Source organism: Lucilia cuprina, chromosome 3 (assembly GCF_022045245.1).
Source record: "Lucilia cuprina isolate Lc7/37 chromosome 3, ASM2204524v1, whole genome shotgun sequence".
Classification (NCBI taxonomy): Eukaryota; Metazoa; Arthropoda; class Insecta; order Diptera; family Calliphoridae; genus Lucilia; species Lucilia cuprina.
Window position 1 is genome coordinate 34988154 of NC_060951.1, and position 24553 is coordinate 35012706.

General features: G+C 28.9%; 1 protein-coding gene across 5 annotated transcripts in view; it reads right to left on the minus strand.

Annotated features, from left to right (window-relative positions):
• LOC111682267 (protein scalloped) overlaps positions 1–24553 on the minus strand; it is a 215887-nt gene that overhangs the window by 19081 nt on the left and 172253 nt on the right. For all 5 annotated transcript variants that reach the window (XM_046946982.1, XM_046946981.1, XM_046946980.1 and 2 more), the window contains exon 3: positions 16112–16250. In XM_046946982.1, the coding sequence (XP_046802938.1) occupies positions 16112–16250 (139 nt within the window). The remainder of the gene's footprint in view (positions 1–16111; positions 16251–24553) is intronic.

A 24553-nucleotide genomic window follows, 5' to 3' on the forward strand; every position in this document is an offset into this window, starting at 1 on the left:
TTTTTATAAACAAATAAAAGTTTTATACAATCAATGGAGAGGGGTGGTTGAGACAAATTTGTTTATGTTTTTCGTTAATTAAAATAAGGAAGTTCAAAAATAATAAACAGTTTAACGCAGAAATTCTAAAAAAAAATCTTTAATGTTCCACTTTTTTTGTCAAACGATCTTAAGGCGAATGAATACCGATTTCATGATCGTTTTGTGATTAATCGCGATCTAAAGAGTAAATCAGCATCCTGTTACCATGATCGTTATCGAGTTTAGCGAAAATTGTGTTCAAATCATCAAATGCCCAACTAAAAGTGATAGAATACTGATCTACTCGCGATTTTTAGTACAGTTTCAGATATTGTGTTCTCTAAGGATGTTTTCATGACATAACATCGAAAGATCATGGTTAATTTGAAGCCTTTTAGGAAGAATCGCAAGGAAGGAGAGGATATAATCGCAATAAACGAAAACGGAATGAATGCAAAACTATTCAACAAAATGAGGGTTGAATTTAATCACCCCTTACGCCAATAGAAAAGAAAATTTGGTTCCCTTGAAATTTTCATTTAACTCGAAGGGAATATTGCTATCGTGAACTTGTTGTGAACAAATCATTCACAATAGTGGATTTTGTATGGAACAAGGTTTACAAAATTTCATCAACAAATTTCACAAAAGTGAAAAAAGTTATATTGAATGAAAAAAAAATGAAAAGGGAACTTATTTCACGTGATATGATGATTGGCGATAGGGATTACGAGAGAATACTGATTTAATGATCGTTTTGTGATTAATCGAAATCCGAAAAAAAGTGAGACAATACTAATCTACTCGTGATTTATCGCAATTTTAAGATCAGTTTAAGATATTGTGATTTTTAAGAAAGTTTTCATGACTTAAAATCGATAGATTATGATTAATTCAAATCTGTGCAATAATCATTTGAAAGATCAATGATCGTAACAAGGTAATTTAAAGCCAATTTGTTGAAATCGCAATAAATGAAAAGGGTACTCAAAGAAAGGGAACGAATGCAAAACTATTGGACACAATAAGGGCTGAATTAAAAACATGGCCGATAGATGTGATCAATAGGATTAATGAAATGTGATCGGAAACGTTTTCCACTTTTTTCACCAAACATCGATCTTAAAGCAAAATAATACTGATTTTATGATCGATTTGTGTTTTATCGCAATTTAAAGAATCAGGCACCATACTTCACGGTTAATCGTTATCTACTTTAGTAAAAAATGCTGTCGAGTGCACCGATCTTAAAGTGAGAGAATACTGAATTTTATGATCTACTCGTGAATGATCGTGATGTCAATTTAATGCCTTTTAGATAGGACATAATTGCAGTAAACGAAAAGGAATGAATGCAAAGCAATTAAACAAAATGAAGGATAAATTAGATAGGAATAATAAAATGTGATCGTGATCGTTATCCACTTTCTTTAGCAAACATTGATCTTAAAACGGGAGAATACTGACTTAATGATCGACTAGTGATTGGACACGATCTTAAATAAAGTTTGCTTTAATCATAATCTTTATAAACTTTTGTAAAAATTACATTGAATTGATCAAATACCTATCTTGAAGTGAGAGAATACCGATATTTAATGATCTTCTTGTGATTGGACGCAATCTTAAGTACAGATGTTATGTTCTTCAGGGAAGTTTTCGGAACTTAAATTAAAAGATCACTCTTAATACAAATCTGTGCAAGAACTATTATAATGATCATAGATCGTAGCATGGCTATTTAAAGCAATGCCTTCAATAGACTTTTTTCGATTTAAAACTATTCTCTTTTACAATATTCAAATTGTTTGAAAATAAAAGTCGCTTTTAAACATTTAATTTGTAAAGACAGTATGAAAACGATCATTGAAGATCACTTAGGAGAAAACATTCCAATTGTGTGAAAATTAAAGTCGCTTTTAAAAATTTAAAATGGACGACAAGTCGATATTTTCAGATTTGTAAAGACAATATGAAAACGATCATTGAAAACGTCCCGTAGTCGATTATGAATATGATTACGATCAGTTTCACATTTTGCTTATTTAAGAAGCCAAATTTGTTTACAATTGAATCAGTAGCTGTCGTATCTGTCGTGCTTCTAGTAAAATATAAAAAAAGTAATAAATTTATTTAACTATTCTAAGCAATACTATTTAAGTAATAATTAATATAAAAATAATTTTTTATTAAATTCCTTAAAGAAAATATTTAAATTATATTTACTAAAGCCTAAAAGACAACAAATCTTTTTCTTTTCAAAAAAAAATCCCTTAAAATAGGCAAGACATTTAAACACCCTTACTTCCTGCTTAAGCGTTTAAAATGTTAGCTTTTTGAATAGTAAATAGAAAAGAAAGGCAAAATATTTATTAAAAAATAAAAGTGTCAAATCATTTGATTTGCAAAAATAGAATAGAAAGAAAATAAAAACAAAGAAACAGATTATTTTTACTAGAGATTTACAAACATTTTATTTTTAGCATAGAAAAGACCTCAATAAATATGCAAATTTATTTAAACAAATTTTCTGCTTGTCACTGAAAAGAATATATGTATGTATGTTATTGCAATCACACACACATATACAAATATCCTTGCAGAGTTGGTTATTGTTATATATTTATATTTTATTTGTTTGTTGTAGTAGAGAAGAAAAAGTGTTTTAAAATTTATAACTTTTAAGGTTAAACAATTTCCAGTAAAACTATATGTTTTGCAACAAACAGTAGACAGTTTTAACAAAATGACAAAAATAACAACGGCGTTAATAAAAAAAGGACAATATGCTGGCATTAAAGTCACAAGCCCCCTGGTACCGCTCTGTGGTTGTATGTGTGAAAAAGACAAAGAGGAACGAATTGTGTGTTCTTTTTTTTCTGGTCGGTATGTAAAAATTGTCCTTTAATAAAAAGGAATTCGTTCTTTTTTTGTGTAAAACGCACACTGCAAAGGACTACAATGTGTTTAAAATAAACATACACATGAAACATTTAAAATTCTACCTTTTAACATAGACAATTTGGTTAAGTGTGTCTTTGTGTGTGTGTGTGTGTGTGTGTGTGTGTAGACCAAGTAAGAACTGGAAGGAGTAGTAGAAGTTTGTGTAAAACAAAAGACTTTGTTGGCTACGATTACGTTTTGCAAAAAACAACGACCGAGTTTTGTAATTTATGTCCTTTTTCATTTAAATGATAAAGTTTTTTTTCCTACATATTGTTGGTTTTGTTGTTGTAGTTGTTATTTTGAATTTACGTAAAGGGTCGTCTAACTTTATAACACACACACATACACACATAGGCAAAGGATACATAGACATGAGCAAGGTTTAAAATTTATAGCATTTTATATTTAGGTTTTGTGAATTGAATTTGATTTTTATGGGCTACATATTCTTAACAGCCCCCCCTCCCCCACACACACAACTCCTCTATAAACCTAGTGTAATTAATTTTAAGAGTGTGATAATAGACAAGGGCTTTACTTTAGTCTTTATTCGTTTTTTTCGACATAAGCAAATTGTTGGCCAAGTAGTCTTTAAGTAAATAGGGAGAGAGAGAGAGAGAGGGGGGGGGGGGAAATAAAAGGATTTTTAACTAAGAAATAGTTTGTAAAGAGCCTTAGGTTATGCTTTATTTATGAATAAAACATAATGCCTTAAGTTATGCTTTAAAAATAATTTTGATATTTTATTTATTTTACAAGTTAGTACTAGTTGTGTTGACTTTGTGGTTATTAGAATTTTTGGCTAGAGTATAACTTATGTAGTCAATAAGTCCTTTAAGGTAAATACTATATATAAATTTTTAAATAATTTTCTAGGCAAAAATATTTTAAAAGTTTTTATTTTTTTAATGTTTAAATAATGATTTATATATTGTTTTTAATTTTAAAGTTTTAAAACATATTGGAAATATATGTATAAAGCTATGTATACACGGTTGTTAGGATCTTACAATATTGGCAGTAAAATGTGTAGAAAATGTGTCAACTTACGAACAGTGTCAACTTGCAACATTACTTAGCAGTAAAGCTTCTTCTGACAATGTTGCAAAAGAAAACTTGTAAGTTCACATAATTGTTAGACCTTTTTTGCACATTTTACTGACAAAGTTGTAAGATCTGACAATCGTGTATTACTTCTTTCTTTCTTCTTGTTTAATCGATCAGACACCATCCTAAAATCTTGATATTTATATACTTTATTAACAAATTAGTCGTTAAATAAAGATCTTGATGTAAGAAAATTTTGACATATCTACTAGTGAGTGATCGCAATTTCAATGATCTTTTATTGGACTTTAAAAGCATTTCGTCAATAGACTTCTTTCTAACTCTATAGCGGTGTGCAATAATCAAGAATAGAGTTCTTTTAGGTAAAAGTTGACTTTTCGACTTTTTTTCAATTAGTTAAAAGTTGACTTTTAGTATTTTGTAAAAAGTCGACTCTTCCACTTTATTGACTTTTCGACTATTTTCGATCTTTTACGACTATCCGACTTTTTTCGATCTTTTACGACTTTCAGACTTTTTTCGACAATTTCAGACTTGTCGACGATTTTCGACTTTTTTTTTTTTGATTTTCAACAATTTTCGATAGTTTGACTATTTTTTATTTTTTTACACTTTTTGACTATTTTTGACTTTTTCTGACTATTTTCGACTTTTTGACAATTTTCGACTTTTCGACTATTTTTGACTTTTTCCGACTTTTTTAGACTTTTTCGACTATTTTTGACTTTTTTTGACTTTTATTTCCAAAGTCGACTTTTCGACTTTTTTCACAGACGATAGTCGGATTATCGACTTTTTTGGAACAAAATAGTCGACTTCATCTTTTTCGACTTTTTTCGACAAAAATTTTTTCGACTTTTTTCGATTTTCAACAATTTTCGACAGTTTAACTACTTTTGACTTTTTTAGACTTTTTGACTATTTTTGACTTTTTCCCACTATTTTCGACTGTTTTCTACTTTTTTCGACTTTCCGACTTTTTTCGACTTTTATTTCTAAAATCGACTTTTCGACTTTTTTCAAAGAAGATAGTCCAGTTATCAACTTTTTTGGAACAAAACAGTCGACTTCGACTTTTTTCGACAAAAAGTCGATTGTTCGATTATTCGAATGTCGATTTATAGAACTCTAATCAAGAATGTGATCGTTATCAACTTTATTAAAAATTTCGTTGAAGCTCTCAAATTGAGAGAATTTTGATATTGTGAGATCTTCTCATGATTGATAGCGATCTATGATCTTTATTTTACGTCAACAGATTTCTTTCTCACTCTCTTAATGATTGATCGCGATTGAAGTATAGTTGAAGATGTTACGTTCTTGAGAGAACGATCTTTCTAACTCTATTTGAATTTTGTTTATCAGACAACATCATTGATCATCAGTTTAGGATGTTATGAACTTTAGAGAAATGTTTATGGATTTAATCGTTGATTCAAATATGTACATTAGTCAGATCAATGATCTTAATATGGTTACTTAAAGCATTTCGCTGAAACTAAGCCGCACAAAGCTCTTTATTTCAAAGGAAATCTACTAAATGTTGTTTTTAATAAACCTAACAATTCCTCTTGAAACTCTAATACATGACTTAGGCTCTTTAACATATGGATGGATAGACTATGTCAGATCGTTTTAGGAGCTTAAAAGGATGCTTATATCGATAAGGCATAGACAATGTTAAGAGTTTTTTCAAAGGTACAAAGGAAGCTTGCAAGATATCAATAAAGTCTTTTAATTTCATCTTAAATATCTAGATATTTTCTTTACTCAACATCACAAACATAAGTTATTTTGTAATTTACTTTAAATTAAAAAATTTCCTTATCCCATTTAACCATCATAATAATAATAATAATTTGTTTCTATTTGCAAATCAAACCCCCACATATGGACATACAACTCTTAGCGAACATGATGATTATACATTCAAACATAATACAAATTTTCCACTAGATTATAAGAAGTAAAACATATGAACGAACAACAACCTAAAAAATTTTCCAGAAAATTTAAAAAGAAAAAAATATTGAAACTTCGTCACATAATGTGGGAAGTATAAATAAAATGCATTAAATGTGATTACAGCACATTTCCTCATCATCCAAAACTACTGCAACAAAACATAAAGACAATGTAACGAAAAAGAAAAACAACAAAATGTTTTAAAAATACACAAAGGCGCTACCTACCTTTATGTGAAAACTTTATTTTTTAACTTCTAGAATTTGTAAAACAAATACTCGTTTACAAGTTGTTTCGAATAATCCTGTTTATTTCTTAAACTATAGCTTTTAGGCATATCACATCATAAGTTATCATATCGTTTTAAATACAATATCACTTAGACTTTAACGCTGTGTTGGAAAAACTTCTTGTGGCTCTAATGTTTAAGCGTAGAATACTATAAACCATATAAGTAACTCCCACACACACAGACAATGTATGTGTGTGTATATTATTTTTGAACTTTGTAACTCTCATTTATATTGTTGTAATAATTTATTGACTTGACTATTTGTACTGCTGGATTTTTTTTAAGAAGCGATCTAATGATAATTTTATAGAAAAACTCATACAGAAACATTGGTATGTATATATTGATTCCTTGCTAAAGATTAGAACAGGAGCCATATTTATTATTTTTTTGTAAAACTCTTACCCTCTATTCATAAAGATATTAATCGTTTATTTTAGGTTTATTACGCACAATTTCCATACAAAATTCCTACAATAAACCATCAATAACTTTGTTAAACATTTATTAATATGGGGGTTAACTTTTATATTGGTTCTACCTATCGGAACACTTTAACAAAGTTTAAACTGTATGTGGATCAACTTGAAGGAAATTTTCCATTTACAAATGATCGATCGCATGATCGTAATTATTTCTATTGGTAAATCAATAGTTTCGTTTTAATAAAAACATTATAACATACCACTGATCGTTCTTTCAAAAGTGTACAATAACATCAAAACGATCAATGATCTTTATATGAAAATTTAATCCATCGATTAGTGCATGATCGCAATTACAAGGAATGTTAATGCTGGCGATCTATATAGATCAATAGATTTTTCCTTAAACTATCGGAGGAGCTAATAAAATATTTTAACAAAGCTGGACTTATTCAATCGCATGATCGAATTGGTCGTGATTGGTTCTTTTAATAAAAGCATTAAAACATAACACTGATCGTTCTTTTAAAAGTTTATAACAACATTAAAATGATCAATGATCTTTATATGAAAATTTAATCCGATAAGTGCATGATCGCAATTACAAAGAATGTTTATGCTGGCGATCTATTTAGATCAATATATTTTTCCTTAAACTATCAGAAGAGTTAATAAAGCTCTTTAACAAAGTTGGGTCAACTTTAAGGAAATTTTTCATTTACGAATTATCGATTGAATGATCGTGATTGTTTCTATTGGTAAATCAATAGTTTTGTTTTAATAAAAGCATTAAAACCTAACACTGATCACCCTTTTTAAAAGTGTACAAACAAAATGACCAATGATCGTTTCATGTAATTTTAACCGATCGATTCGTGCATGATCTCGATTACAAGGAATGTTTATGCTGGAGATTTATATAGATCAATAGATTTTCCCTTAAACTGATCGTTCATTCAAATATGTGCAATAATATCAGAAAGATCAATGATCGTTACACGGAATTTCAAAGAATTTGATCTTTATATTTAAAAGTGGTCGGTTGTAAAGAAATTTTTAAAAATTTGGAACAACTTAAAGGAAATTTTCCATTAACGAACGATCGATAGCATGATAGCATCTATAGTTTTGTTTTAATATAAGCATTCAAACTTAAAACTGATCGTTCTTTCAAAGGTGTACCATAATATCAGAACGATGAATGACCGTTATATGAAAATTTAATCGATTGATTCGTGCGTGATCGTTTTAACAAGCAATTTTAATGCTGGAGATTTATATAGATCAATAGATTTTTCCTTAAACTAATCGTTCATTCAAATATGTGCAATGATATCAGAAAGATCAATGATAGTTACACGAATTTGATCTTTATATTTAAAAGTGCTCAGTTGTAAAGAAATTATTTAAAGGAAAAACCTAAGAATAACGACCATTTCCACATGGACTTAATGGCTTTCATGGTGGATATACGAGATTCGGTAGATTTTCTTTAGCCGTTATACCCCGACGAGAAGATCGAACATTTGGAATTAGTCGAAAACTAATGTACATCCTACTAGTTAGAATGAAGGATGAATCTCTTCAAATCCTAAGAATGACACCTATGAAGACACTAATAGGGTCTGTTGTGAGCTCCATTATCTCCAGAGGATCTGTTACTTCACATGGAATATCCGGAATAAGATGAAACCTAATGTTAGTCCATTTAGTTTGAAAAGAGGATAAATGTTTCAACAAATCCGAAGAAGGACATCTATGAAGACGCCATTCTGGTCTGTTTGAGCTCTATTGTTTGTGGAATCTGACATACTGGAACACAAACCTACCGGAGGATTATTGTCTGTACATATTCTCCGGGACCTTACTAGGGAAACCTTTGTTGAATAGTTCGAAGTGGGGACTACACCATTATAGAATGTAGTCTCAAACAGGCGATACCCTGGGTAACAATAAAAGAAAATTATTTGAAAAGCCAAACGGGATTCCAGGAAACCTTTTAGTAAGTTGGTTTAATGACTCGGACAGGAGATTGAACGATAATATGAAGGAAAGTATAAAGCTCCATAGAGGAACTATTAAGAACAAAAGCAGAGTCCGTGAGAGAGTTAAACGTGCTCCTGGCGGATTCACATTTCCCATTTGCTGTAACCGGTACCATAAAGGAACTGATAGGGATAAAAGCAGCGTCTATCAGAGAGTTAATAGAGCATTCCTTTAACTCTTATAGATAGTCATTGATATTTACACGCTTAGAGGACGGTTCAAATCTGTCATCCTTTAGCAGTAAATTTTCCTTTGAAATCTTATAACAAAACACCCTTTTATTTTCAATCTCCCCCTTCTTTCCCCACCGACAATTTGTTTAAGGGTAACAAAAGTTACACATAAATATTTTCAGCTTAAAAGTATGCTAAAAAGCTGGCAAACAATAAAGAAAGCAAGACTGCTAAAAGCATTTATTATAACTTTTTTTTAGCTTTATAAAAAGGATTTTCTTTTTTTCTTCGTATTTTACTGCCTTGGATTATTAATATAACATAATTTATATTGTATAGATGAGTATATAAATATATAAAATTTGCATAGATTTTGTAATAATAATGGGGGGAGGGTTAAATTCAATAAATTTTTCTTTTCCTTCAGCTAAAGTCAGTCGATAAGGTAATACAGTTACTTTAAGTGTAAATATGAAATATGATATTTGCTTTATAAAAGCTCAAAGAAAAAGGGACATAAATACTAAAATTTATATGGTAAAAATATATGTTTACTTTTAAATTTAGCCTAAAAGTATGTTTTAGTTATTTGTATTAAATATTGAAAAAAAAACAAGAATATTAAAATATCTTAAAAAGGAATTAATAAGCTTAAGGGCAAATATTTTGTATTAAATTTAACTAGGATTTTCTAGTAAAGAAAAACAAGAAATAACAAGTATAAACAAAATTAAACTTTGCCAAGATTTAAGGTCCTTTTAAGGAACAAATTAAAAAAAAAATAGAAGTTGAAGTGATAGTTTGCTTTAAAATTGTAAAAATTTGGAATTAATTATAAAATTGTATTCATTATCAATCATATATAGTTTTATTTTAAAAATAAATTATGATTTTTAAATTTAAATTCCTTATTATACTTTTAGCTGTTGTTTACTGTTAGCTAACTACTGCCTATGTTAAGATGTTTCTTTAAAAAAAAACTCAATATTTGTTGTTTATAAAAACAGCATTTAATTTTATTATGCGTCCCTTTAAGTCCTTTTTTCCTGTCCTTTTTTTCATTTTATCTACATTTTTATTGTTACACTAAACTAATTTTAATATCAAATTTTGATTTGATTTATTCAGCTGCCAAGACAAAAGATTTTGCTAGCTTTCTATAAAAAGGAACAATTTTTAAATTCAATTTAAATACTTGTCCACTCGATTTATTTCAATATTTTAATGTCCTTTTTTTCTATACCAACAGCTCAAAGGAATAACAATTTCTTTTTTTATTTTAAAGATCCCTTTAGCCCGCCTGTTATATAAAAGTTAACTCATGCAAAATTCATCACGTTCTTAGAACTCAAACATACAGAGAAAGACATATGAAATACGAGGATTGGGTAACAAATTTTAGTAACTAAATAACTGAATTAGTAACTAACTAAGTAAATATATCTATCTATCTATTTATCTATCTCTCTACCTATCTCTCTATCTATCTATCTATCTATCTATCTATCTATCTATCTATCTATCTATCTATCTATCTATCTATCTATCTATCTATCTATCTATTTATCTATCTATCTATCTATCTATCTATCTATCTATCTATCTATCTATCTATCTATCTATCTATCTATCTATCTATCTATCTATCTATCTATCTATCTATCTATCTATCTATCTACCTATCTATCTATCTATCTATCTATCTATCTATCTATCTATCTATCTATCTATCTATCTATCTATCTATCTATCTATCTATCTATCTATCTATCTATCTATCTATCTATCTATCTATCTATCTATCTATCTATCTATCTATCTATCTATCTATCTATCTATCTATCTATCTATCTATCTATCTATCTATCTATCTATCTATCTATCTATCTATCTATCTATCTATCCATCTATCTATCTATCTATCTATCTATTTATCTATCTATCTATCTATCTATCTATCTATCTATCTATCTATCTATCTATCTATCTATCTATCTATCTATCTATCTATCTATCTATCTATCTATCTATCTTATCTATCTGCTAATGAATGAGAGGGATCCTGAGTTTTATCTGTTGAGATGTCGGAAGGAAGAATGGAGGGATGGTTGAATTGTCGGTGGAGTTGGTTAAGACGTTGCTGTTTTCTAAAATAGAAAATCTCCCAAAGAAATACTAGCTATTTACGACCTGTTGCTATTCCGTAAAATAGCAACATATCTTTTGCATTTAACAAACTTTAAGAACAAGCCTCCTTTCTTATTTCTCTAAAATGATTTTCTATTATAAAACTCTACTATTTAACTTTGACTGTATTTATTCAGTTTTCTTGTTTCCCCCTTTTTTCTTCCACTAAGTGTCATTTCTGTCTTGTGAAGCAAAAAAAAAATATATAAAAAACTCAGCAACGATTATGTCTGAAGGATCTAATGTGTTGTGAAGACAGAGAGAGAAAGTTCATGTCCTTTTTTAATAATGCTGTTGTGAATATTTTTTCTTTTCTAAAATTTATAACTGCAGAGAAGAGTTGATGTTGTTGCTGCTGCTGATGATGATGATGATGATGACGATGTTGATGGAAGGACTAAAGCTGTTGTCATGTTTTGAATATGTTGCTGTTACTGATGATGATGATGAATTGTGAAATGTTTTGTGACAAACTATTTTACTGAAGTTAAATGCTAAATAACAACAAAATAAATTTATTTTCATAAAACTAAAAGATGTGTTTTGTGAATATTATGTTGAAGTAGTCGAGTTGGGTCAGGGAAACTTTAAAAAACATGATAAAAGATAAATGAGAGAAAAGAACAGGATTCTAGAAATGTCCTTAAGCGTATTATTGGGTGCATGTTATAAACTAATGTTAAACATTTGCACATTCTTTAGTTTTCTATTGTATTGGAGTTTTGTTTTTTTTTCTTCTCTAAGTTTTTTCTATTTTCTACTATTCTTCTTTGGTATAATTTAAAATCAAGTGCATTTAAAAAGGTTCCTGCTTATAGACAGTGATGATTTTTTTGTTGCAAATATTGTATTAAATTTAGGAAATACAAAAATTTAATTTAAATGAAATAAATTTATAGGAAAATTATATGAAATTTAATGAGCATTGAATTTTTTGAATCGGGGAAGTTGCTTAACTTCTTTAATTTGAAAAAGTTTCCCTGAAGCCCACCGATTGCTAAGCGAAGCTTATGTTGATTGTGTATCATCGGTTCGAATATTCGTGCGTTTGAAATGTAGAAGAGGTCACCATCAAAAGCATTATAATGATTTTTACTCACTCAACAATGACTAATACATACCGTCTGCATTACTAAGAAGGAGCATAGTAATGACTAAGAAGATATTGTTAGATTGTTGTAGAACTCAACCAGAGTTTGCAAAGTCATTGGGAGTAACTCTAGCAACAATTTTCAAACGTTTGTTTGCAATTTGGAAATTTGCGTATCAAACGGGTTGAGGCCCAGAGACCTTGGAAAACGACTACGTGTTTCCGAGAAAGAAATATTTTTGCATCGAGCCTTTACTTATGATGACAAATGTATCCATTACATTCGCCAAATTGGACGAATCGACACTAAAGCTAAATATTCATGGTGTTAACATAATACTCTGTATTTGATAAGATCAAATGAGGCAGAATGCTCTTCCCGACATAGGCATTACTTGAGAACAGGGTATTTAAAGTAGGCTTGATATATCCTAGGCATCCAAGGAACATAACAATGAATCTGGACCGTACCGTTTGAAGTTATCCGAGGTATCCGAAGTTGGTTTGAATCGTGCTTGGCCTCTAAAGATGAGCAATTGATAAATGTTTTGTATTAGATGTTATAACAACATCTGTTTGAAATTACAATTGCCTGTATTAGATCCCCCGGGGCATGTTACCTTGGTAAAGCCTCCACCTTGGTGTTATTGCAATCCCGGTGAATAAAGAGGTGGCCAGAGGTGTAAGTAAGAACAAAGTCTTCGGCTTTTTTGATGAATTCTGTTGCCAAAAAAACGGAAATGGTGTTTTTACATCTCGGAAGTTAAGCAACGGGGCAGCTATGGTCAGAGATTAGATAGCTCGAGTACTTCAGCAAAGTGGTGCCTGGTGCAATACCAGAATAAAGCGGTGGTGAGTCGTTGAAAAAACCACCATGAAATAGGACAATCATGGCAGGTGTTCATGTTAAGCACTTCGTCATTAATTTGTCTGTATTAGTTTGATAAAGTGTTAACCTTTTGGAAGAATGATTAATAGAATTCAGTGGCTTATTAAGCCCCTTTACTCAAGTTGTTGATTTTCAGATCACTTCATTTCCTTATTAAAACCTTTCATTGTTCTGCTTAATCGAGTTTTTGTAGTGTAACTTTAAAATTAAGAAAATAATAAAACATAAAGATTTTGGAAATATCTTTAGAATAATAAATATATACCCCAGGGGATTCTGAATCCCCTTTTTATTAGTAGTAGATATTCTGTTTTTTTGTTTATAAAAAGCTTTCAAAGTTTTACTTTTTCTAGTTTTTACTGCGGCACTTTTTAATTTGAAATTCTGATTGGTAAAAAATTTAAAATTAATGAATGTACCCCCGGGGCTTTTGAACCCCTTACACTCATATATATGATTTACTGTTCTTATCTATCTTGTTTTAAAAAAAACCTTTTTTAAAAGCAATTTTAAAGAGTTTTTACTAGAAAACTTATAAATAATGAAAATAATTCTGTTGGAGCCCCTATGGCTTATGATACCCTCAATTAAGCTTTAATTTTTAGTTTAAAAAAATTTTATACTAATTTAAACTTAAATAAGAACAACTGTTTACTTTTGTAGGAAAAACTTTAAAAAATGATTTATAAAGAATAAAATTTTAATTAAAAAAAACAATTTTTAAAAAATCTTAATTAACTTAAATCACTTTTTAAACGTTTTTCAAATACAGACATCAATATGAATTAAAAACAAAATCACTAATGACATAAGTATGATGTAATAAGACCTCAATATTATCATTTAAATCAAAAAGAAATTTTTAAAAACCCAAGACCTGTCCACACACAATAATTTACAAAAATAAAATGGAAATTTCGAAATGAAAAGAAAACATCGATAAAACAAAAATTTACAACAGGTATATTGATGATGTGTTTACCGACATGATTACAAAAAATATAAAATCAAAAGATGAGACCGGGCAGACGTTTAGACAGACATCTGCATAATCTTTTCCAATAAATGCATCTGTGCAGTTTGTCACACACACACAACAGCCGACAGAGACAAACCAGAGTGCTGCAGTAGATGCACAAGATAATAATCTTGTTTTAGATTTTTTTGTCTGTCTGTCTGTCTGTCTGTCTGTCTGTTTCTTTTTCAAACGCACAATTTAATGAGCTGGCTGGAGAAAGAAAGACATTCTCGGTTTTAAACCAAAGATGCAATCAAAGGCACGCAATGGCAAAAAAAAAATAAAATAAAATCAAGTGAACACAACTCAACGCCACATGATAGGAATAAGATTGAGGGCAACAAAAAGGATGACATATATTACGTGGGTTTCTTCATTCATATAAAAATCAAAATTAAGAAAAAAAAAAAAACTCAAACTGTCTTCCGTTCAAAGTCTCTGTATGAAATCATTTTTTTGATTTATGACTTTTGTTGTTACTAGCATAAATTAAATTCATTCAAAATTTTGTTTACTAAAGTACCATAAAATACCTCTAATAGATCATCATTTAATAAAAAAATTTATGTTTCTGTGTTCAATATTATATACAATTCAAAAAAATATTATTTAATGAATGAAAAAGTACCAAAAAACCAAACCAAAAAGTAACATCGGAAAAAAAGGAAAATACAAAAATCGAAACAAAAAATAAAGTCAACAATAACGACCGTGTGTACCGGTTAACCATTATAAAGAATCTAAAAGGTACCATTTGAAGAATAGAAAAGAATAGAAAAGTGGTTCCCACTTACAGAATATTATTCAGTCAAGACCATGTATGTTAAAATTAAAGTTCCTAGATTGAATATTTTAGAAAATTAAAAAAGTACAATCTATGAAAAAAATTACAAAAATTTGTCTCTTAAAGAATCTTATTCAATGGGGACCGTGTATGTTTAATAATCATGTGTTTTAAGTTCATATTAAAAAACATACATAGAGTATCATTTGATGGAAGAAAAAGTACCAAAAGTGAAATAAATATTACCTAAGTGGAAAGTACTAATAAAAAGAGTACAATGTTTCCCAAAATAATGATAATAAAAATAATGAATATACCAACAGCTTATTTTATGTGAGTATATAAACTACTTTTTTCATATTTTATAAGAATTGACTCAATTAGTTTGAATAAAATTAAATTTCCAGTTTTTTCCCATTTTTGGTACTTTTTTCCCCAGTCAAATAGCAAAAATTTTATTACAATAAATATTACAGAGTTAGTCCGTAATTTAATAGGAATAATTCAATAAACAGAAAAAGTTTTCTTAATGTGCTAAAAAAGTACCATAAATACAGTTTTCCCCCTTTTACACCCAAAAAGGACCGAATTTTAAAAAAGTACGAAACATGTGTCTCATAATTTTTGGAGATGTATCCAAAATATTTATAAAAATTTGATTATGTTAGTTATTTCAAAAGTTATAAAGGGCCACAAAAGGTACCAAAATCACCTTTGTTACACATTTTTACCCCTTAAAAGTACGAATTTCAAAAAAGTGCCTGACACCCATCTTCTCATTTTAAGAGTAGATACAGCTGCATTTAAATTTTTTCTTGTATCATCAATATTGTGTAAGATAATTAAGAAAACCTGTTTTAACCGTTTTTTCCCCTTTTTACCCATAAATGTACAAATTTCCAAAAATCCCTACTTAGTGGATCTACATAACCAAAAACACATCTACTGTCAAAATTTCATGATTCTAGACTCAGCCGTTTTGGCTGTGCGATGATGAATCAGTCAGTCAGTAACGCTACTCTTTTATATATATAGATTATATTGGTAATTCAGAAAAAAGGCAAAAAAAAATCATATGGTAGCTTGTCTCTTCTTAACCTTAATTAACTATTTATCTTATCGTAAAACAAAAAAAATCTGTCAAATTTTATTCTCAATATTTGTTGCTCTAGTTAAAGAGAGTAAATTATTTCTATCATTGACTTACCATACATTTTACCCTCATCGGAGAGTATAATTTTTCTACGTCCACATGGTGGATATATTGAGAGGGCTTCTTGAAAACTTTGTTCAATATCTGGACTCCAAACACCTTCGGCATCGGCATTTGATAGATCTTTTTCATCCTGGAAAAGAAATGGAAAAAAAATTAATAAATTAAAAAAAAGAAAAATTAAACAATTTTTACTTAGAAGAAACAAAATTTAAAAAAAAAAATTGATCGAAAATAGCAAATTTTCCTATAAAGAAGAAACATATTCGAAAATGTTCTTTAAAAAAGTGATTTTAATAAAATCTCTCTTTGAGGATCAAAAACTATTGCTCAACAGTAATATTTAGCAAAAATGTTCTCTATCGAAGCAAACTGATCATCAATTTTCTTTAAGAAAGACAATTTTTTAAATAATTTCCTAATTTTCTAAATAAACTTCTTTATAGAAGAGATTTTCTTAAAATTTTTCTATAAGGATCCAAAATTATACAAAATTTCCTGACTAAAGAGGAAAACTGATCGTGAATTTGTTTCTTCTCTGGATAAGGAAATTTATCAAGAATGTTCTTTATCAAAGAAATTTTATTGAAAAACTTTCTTTAAGAATCAATTGCTAAAGAAGAATCTTTAGCGAACATTTTCTCTAGAAAAGAATACTTATTTTGAAAGATATTTCTTATAGAAGAGATTTAATTAAAAAGTTTTCTGGAAAATCAAAATTTTTTTTTGCTGAAACTTTAAATTTATCAGAAAATTTATCGTGAATATTATTTTTCTCTAGAGAAGTTTCTTTATAGAAGAGATTTTCTTGAAAACTTTCTTTAAGGATCCAAAATGATTGCTCAAGAAGAAGATTTATCAAAGATTTTCTCTACAGAAGACAATTGATCGTGAATTTTCTTTAAGAAAGAAGCAAATTTTTAAAATAATATCTTAATATTCCTAATAATGTTCTGAAAAAAAAATATTTTTAAAAAGAAAACTGATCGTAAATATTCTTTAAGAAAAAAAAATTCCAAAATTTTCCAAAACATTTATTGAAAAATGTGTTTAAAGACGAAAACTTAATCCTTAATTTTGATCGTCAATTGCGTTGTGAGCAATAGAATTGATCGTTGTTTCTCCTAATGGAAACAAATTTCTTATTATACCCTACACCACTATAGTGGGGAGGGTATTATACGTTTGTGCTGAAGTTTGTAACATACAAAAATATTGGTTCAATACCCACCTTTAAGTACACCGATCGATTCAGAATCATTTTTTGAGTCGATTAAGACATGTCCGTCCGTCTGTCCGGCTGGCTGGCTGTCCATGTAAACCTTGTGCGCAAGGTACAGGCCGCAATTTTCAAGATAATTTGATGAAATTTGGACCAAGCATGACGAAGCCTATTGAAAATGGTTGAAATCGGTCCATTATTTTACCAAGCCCCCATACAATCGTCCCTCCCGATTTGAACTTTTTATGCCATAATTACGTCAAATATTCTACTATCTCTCTAAAAATTGGCACAAATAAGTTTTATATAAGTATAAATGACTCTGCAGATTTTCGTAAGGATCGGCCTATATTTGACCCTAGCCCCCATACAAACCCCCCTTCAAAAAATGTCTTAAACGTCTAAAATTGACTTGTAATCATTTGTATCGCAATGAAACTCAACAAAACTAACTGTTATTTAAAAATATATCCTTTTCCCACATTTACCGAGGATCGGCCCAAGAATTTTTTTTTAAATTTTCACATTTTTTTTTTAATAAAATTTATCAAAAATTTTCTCTAGACAAAAATATTTTTAAAGAAAAATATATTAATAAATTTTGATCATGAACTGATCGTGATATTCCCTACAGTAGATAGTTATCGTAACTTTTCTTTAATCCAAAAAATAAAACAAAATTTCTGAATGAGAAAATTGATAGTTAAAAAATTATCATATATTTTCTCTAAAGAAGAAAACTGATCATGATCTCTAAAAAGTAATTAAATTTATTAATTATTATCTCTAAAGCAAAATATTTATGGGAAAATGTCTTTAAAGAATAAAATATTTAAGAATTTTGATCGTGAGAATATAGATCATTTAAAAATTATCAGACATTTTCCCTATAGAAGAAAACTGATCGTGATCTCTAAAAAGAAATGAAATTTATCAATCATTATCGCTAAGGAAAAATATTTATGCAAAAATGTCTTTAATTGATCTTGATAATCTCTAAACTAAAAAATATCGTAAATTATCTTTAATCAAAAAAAAATGTTTGTTTTTTGTTAAATATGAGGAAAAATATGTCATAAGAGTAGAAAATTGATCGTTCAAAAATGACTGTAAATTTTCTTTAAAAAGGAGATCGTAAATCTTCTTAAAGTTATCACATATTATCTCCAAAGCAAAATATTTATCAAAACATATATTTAAAGAAATAAATATTCAAGAATTTTGATCGGTTGTTTTCTCTTAATAATAAAACTGATCTTTGTTTTCTCTAAAGTAAAAGAATTATCTTAAATTTTCTATAATCAACAGAATTTCTTGTAAATTTACAAAAAGTAGAAAGGTTTTGGTGATTTTTTTTTTTTTTTTTGTAGAAAATGGTTTAATAAGAGATCATAAATTTTCTCTGAAGGAAAACATTTCTTTAAATTTTTTTTAAATAAAAAACTTTATCAAATATTTTCTCACAAAAAAGACTGATCGTCAGTTTTTTTCTAAAAAATTTATGAAAAATTTTCTCTTAAGAAGAAACTTGATCGCAAGCTTTCACTAAAGAATAAAAAAACTGATCGTGAATATCAAAATATAGAAAAAATCGGTAATTTTCTTAAAACATTATATTGATCGTGAATTCTCTCTAAATGATTTATTTAAATAAAAAAAACACTTAAACATCTGTAATATTTTTTCAAATGTTTGCTTCATTTAGAGTTGTGTGCGTGTAAATTTAAAAAATTACATCCTGTTTGAAACTTTCATACATTTCATATGTTATTTGCCATTAATTTAACAAATATATTTAACCACAAAAAAACAGAACTAAAAACAAACTACAAAAATTCTGACAACTAAACAGGAGTCATATAACACAATGATTTATTATGTCCAAACATACTCATATGGTTTTTAAATAATAAACCCAACTAAAATATATGTAATAGAAAAGTGAGGATTAGGTTCTAAATACAACAGTAGTCAAGGTACTTGACATAACTATATGTATAACTATATGTATATAGTCATATAAATTTAGGTGTGACACTTAAATTACATTTAAAAACGAGAAAAAAAATTATACTTATTGATACTTCAAAAAATAAAACACATAAATATTAATACACACATACACACACACTTTAAACTCACTCACTAACTAACTAATAAGTATTTAGGAGGGGAAGGAAGTTCAAGTGTCATGTAATGTGAGACATTTTTAGGTTTAAATGTTAGAATGTAGTGCTTAACATTTTGTAGCAGAGCTAAAGAAGCAGCAGCAATAATTCAAGTAGTAAAATGTGATTATGATCCTTCCTTAAAAACTTTATGAATTGTCCTATTTATTTGCTAAAGTCTGCTAAAAACATATACCCTTATAATGAAGACGTGTCATATATAAGATTATTAAATGAGGACAGTTCAAGAAATATATTACAATAGAATACAAATGGTATCAAGTTTTACAAAACTTCAATTGATGCTTTTGTGATCGTATGTTGTTGATCGTTCTGTACTTGTTTAAGTTTATGGCTTACTCTCTCAAACTCTCTCCCCTTAATAGTTTATTAACTTGGAAAACTTTTCATTTCAACCTCGTATCTGACTTTTAGTTGTTACGGGCTTTTTAAAGTACTTTATTATTATTATGTGACACTCTTGACAATTAAAAATCACTTGTAATTGCAGTCAAGTGTTACACTTATACTCTAGCAAGTGTTCAAACACATAGCTATTCACATGTACACACAAACATACATATGTACATATGTATAATCATTTATCCAACTATAGCAATCCATTGACACTGATGACAATGATGTAAGAAAATTTCAAATGAGTATGTGTGTGTGTTTTTTTGAGGATTTTAATTTGTATGAGAGTGTAGTATCATTGCACTTGCAGAAGTTGAGAGATAGGAAGAGAAAGTGTTATACGTATGACACTTTATTAAATAAATTTTTGTTGTTGTATAACATATGATACGTTTTCCATCGGGGATGGAAAAGTTAATGCTATTTTATATTCAAAATTGCCGTGAGCTCTATATGTATATGCTATCGAATTTATTGTATAACAGTTATACAATAAATAGATTTTTAATTAGAAATGGTCACCTTGACCCATATGATTCACAACATAATTGTATAACAGTTTTTCCATGGAAAATATTATCTTTTTCAAGTAAATTTTCTTGGTATAACAGTTGTTTGTAAAATGATTTCGTATAACAGTTCTTTTTAAGCAGCATGTATAACTAACTAATACATCTATGTACATATCTATCTATCTATCTATCTATCTATCTATCTATCTATCTATCTATCTATCTATCTATCTATCTATCTATCTATCTATCTATCTATCTATCTATCTATCTATCTATCTATCTATCTATCTATCTATCTATCTATCTATCTATCTATCTATCTATCTATCTATCTATCTATCTATCTATCTATCTATCTATCTATCTATCTTATCTATCTGCTAATGAATGAGAGGGATCCTGAGTTTTATCTGTTGAGATGTCGGAAGGAAGAATGGAGGGATGGTTGAATTGTCGGTGGAGTTGGTTAAGACGTTGCTGTTTTCTAAAATAGAAAATCTCCCAAAGAAATACTAGCTATTTACGACCTGTTGCTATTCCGTAAAATAGCAACATATCTTTTGCATTTAACAAACTTTAAGAACAAGCCTCCTTTCTTATTTCTCTAAAATGATTTTCTATTATAAAACTCTACTATTTAACTTTGACTGTATTTATTCAGTTTTCTTGTTTCCCCCTTTTTTCTTCCACTAAGTGTCATTTCTGTCTTGTGAAGCAAAAAAAAAATATATAAAAAACTCAGCAACGATTATGTCTGAAGGATCTAATGTGTTGTGAAGACAGAGAGAGAAAGTTCATGTCCTTTTTTAATAATGCTGTTGTGAATATTTTTTCTTTTCTAAAATTTATAACTGCAGAGAAGAGTTGATGTTGTTGCTGCTGCTGATGATGATGATGATGATGACGATGTTGATGGAAGGACTAAAGCTGTTGTCATGTTTTGAATATGTTGCTGTTACTGATGATGATGATGAATTGTGAAATGTTTTGTGACAAACTATTTTACTGAAGTTAAATGCTAAATAACAACAAAATAAATTTATTTCATAAAACTAAAAGATGTGTTTTGTGAATATTATGTTGAAGTAGTCGAGTTGGGTCAGGGAAACTTTAAAAAACATGATAAAAGATAAATGAGAGAAAAGAACAGGATTCTAGAAATGTCCTTAAGCGTATTATTGGGTGCATGTTATAAACTAATGTTAAACATTTGCACATTCTTTAGTTTTCTATTGTATTGGAGTTTTGTTTTTTTTTCTTCTCTAAGTTTTTTCTATTTTCTACTATTCTTCTTTGGTATAATTTAAAATCAAGTGCATTTAAAAAGGTTCCTGCTTATAGACAGTGATGATTTTTTTTGTTGCAATATTGTATTAAATTTAGGAAATACAAAAATTTAATTTAAATGAAATAAATTTATAGGAAAATTATATGAAATTTAATGAGCATTGAATTTTTTGAATCGGGGAAGTTGCTTAACTTCTTTAATTTGAAAAAGTTTCCCTGAAGCCCACCGATTGCTAAGCGAAGCTTATGTTGATTGTGTATCATCGGTTCGAATATTCGTGCGTTTGAAATGTAGAAGAGGTCACCATCAAAAGCATTATAATGATTTTTACTCACTCAACAATGACTAATACATACCGTCTGCATTACTAAGAAGGAGCATAGTAATGACTAAGAAGATATTGTTAGATTGTTGTAGAACTCAACCAGAGTTTGCAAAGTCATTGGGAGTAACTCTAGCAACAATTTTCAAACGTTTGTTTGCAATTTGGAAATTTGCGTATCAAACGGGTTGAGGCCCAGAGACCTTGGAAAACGACTACGTGTTTCCGAGAAAGAAATATTTTTGCATCGAGCCTTTACTTATGATGACAAATGTATCCATTACATTCGCCAAATTGGACGAATCGACACTAAAGCTAAATATTCATGGTGTTAACATAATACTCTGTATTTGATAAGATCAAATGAGGCAGAATGCTCTTCCCGACATAGGCATTACTTGAGAACAGGGTATTTAAAGTAGGCTTGATATATCCTAGGCATCCAAGGAACATAACAATGAATCTGGACCGTACCGTTTGAAGTTATCCGAGGTATCCGAAGTTGGTTTGAATCGTGCTTGGCCTCTAAAGATGAGCAATTGATAAATGTTTTGTATTAGATGTTATAACAACATCTGTTTGAAATTACAATTGCCTGTATTAGATCCCCCGGGGGCATGTTACCTTGGTAAAGCCTCCACCTTGGTGTTATTGCAATCCCGGTGAATAAAGAGGTGGCCAGAGGTGTAAGTAAGAACAAAGTCTTCGGCTTTTTTGATGAATTCTGTTGCCAAAAAAACGGAAATGGTGTTTTTACATCTCGGAAGTTAAGCAACGGGGCAGCTATGGTCAGAGATTAGATAGCTCGAGTACTTCAGCAAAGTGGTGCCTGGTGCAATACCAGAATAAAGCGGTGGTGAGTCGTTGAAAAAACCACCATGAAATAGGACAATCATGGCAGGTGTTCATGTTAAGCACTTCGTCATTAATTTGTCTGTATTAGTTTGATAAAGTGTTAACCTTTTGGAAGAATGATTAATAGAATTCAGTGGCTTATTAAGCCCCTTTACTCAAGTTGTTGATTTTCAGATCACTTCATTTCCTTATTAAAACCTTTCATTGTTCTGCTTAATCGAGTTTTTGTAGTGTAACTTTAAAATTAAGAAAATAATAAAACATAAAGATTTTGGAAATATCTTTAGAATAATAAATATATACCCCAGGGGATTCTGAATCCCCTTTTTTATTAGTAGTAGATATTCTGTTTTTTTGTTTATAAAAAGCTTTCAAAGTTTTACTTTTTCTAGTTTTTACTGCGGCACTTTTTAATTTGAAATTCTGATTGGTAAAAAATTTAAAATTAATGAATGTACCCCCGGGGCTTTTGAACCCCTTACACTCATATATATGATTTACTGTTCTTATCTATCTTGTTTTAAGAAAAACCTTTTTTAAAAGCAATTTTAAAGAGTTTTTACTAGAAAACTTATAAATAATGAAAATAATTCTGTTGGAGCCCCTATGGCTTATGATACCCTCAATTAAGCTTTAATTTTTAGTTTAAAAAATTTTATACTAATTTAAACTTAAATAAGAACAACTGTTTACTTTTGTAGGAAAAACTTTAAAAAATGATTTATAAAGAATAAAATTTTAATTAAAAAAAACAATTTTTAAAAAATCTTAATTAACTTAAATCACTTTTTAAACGTTTTTCAAATACAGACATCAATATGAATTAAAAACAAAATCACTAATGACATAAGTATGATGTAATAAGACCTCAATATTATCATTTAAATCAAAAAGAAATTTTTAAAAACCCAAGACCTGTCCACACACAATAATTTACAAAAATAAAATGGAAATTTCGAAATGAAAAGAAAACATCGATAAAACAAAAATTTACAACAGGTATATTGATGATGTGTTTACCGACATGATTACAAAAAATATAAAATCAAAAGATGAGACCGGGCAGACGTTTAGACAGACATCTGCATAATCTTTTCCAATAAATGCATCTGTGCAGTTTGTCACACACACACAACAGCCGACAGAGACAAACCAGAGTGCTGCAGTAGATGCACAAGATAATAATCTTGTTTTAGATTTTTTTGTCTGTCTGTCTGTCTGTCTGTCTGTCTGTTTCTTTTTCAAACGCACAATTTAATGAGCTGGCTGGAGAAAGAAAGACATTCTCGGTTTTAAACCAAAGATGCAATCAAAGGCACGCAATGGCAAAAAAAAAATAAAATAAAATCAAGTGAACACAACTCAACGCCACATGATAGGAATAAGATTGAGGGCAACAAAAAGGATGACATATATTACGTGGGTTTCTTCATTCATATAAAAATCAAAATTAAGAAAAAAAAAAAAACTCAAACTGTCTTCCGTTCAAAGTCTCTGTATGAAATCATTTTTTTGATTTATGACTTTTGTTGTTACTAGCATAAATTAAATTCATTCAAAATTTTGTTTACTAAAGTACCATAAAATACCTCTAATAGATCATCATTTAATAAAAAAATTTATGTTTCTGTGTTCAATATTATATACAA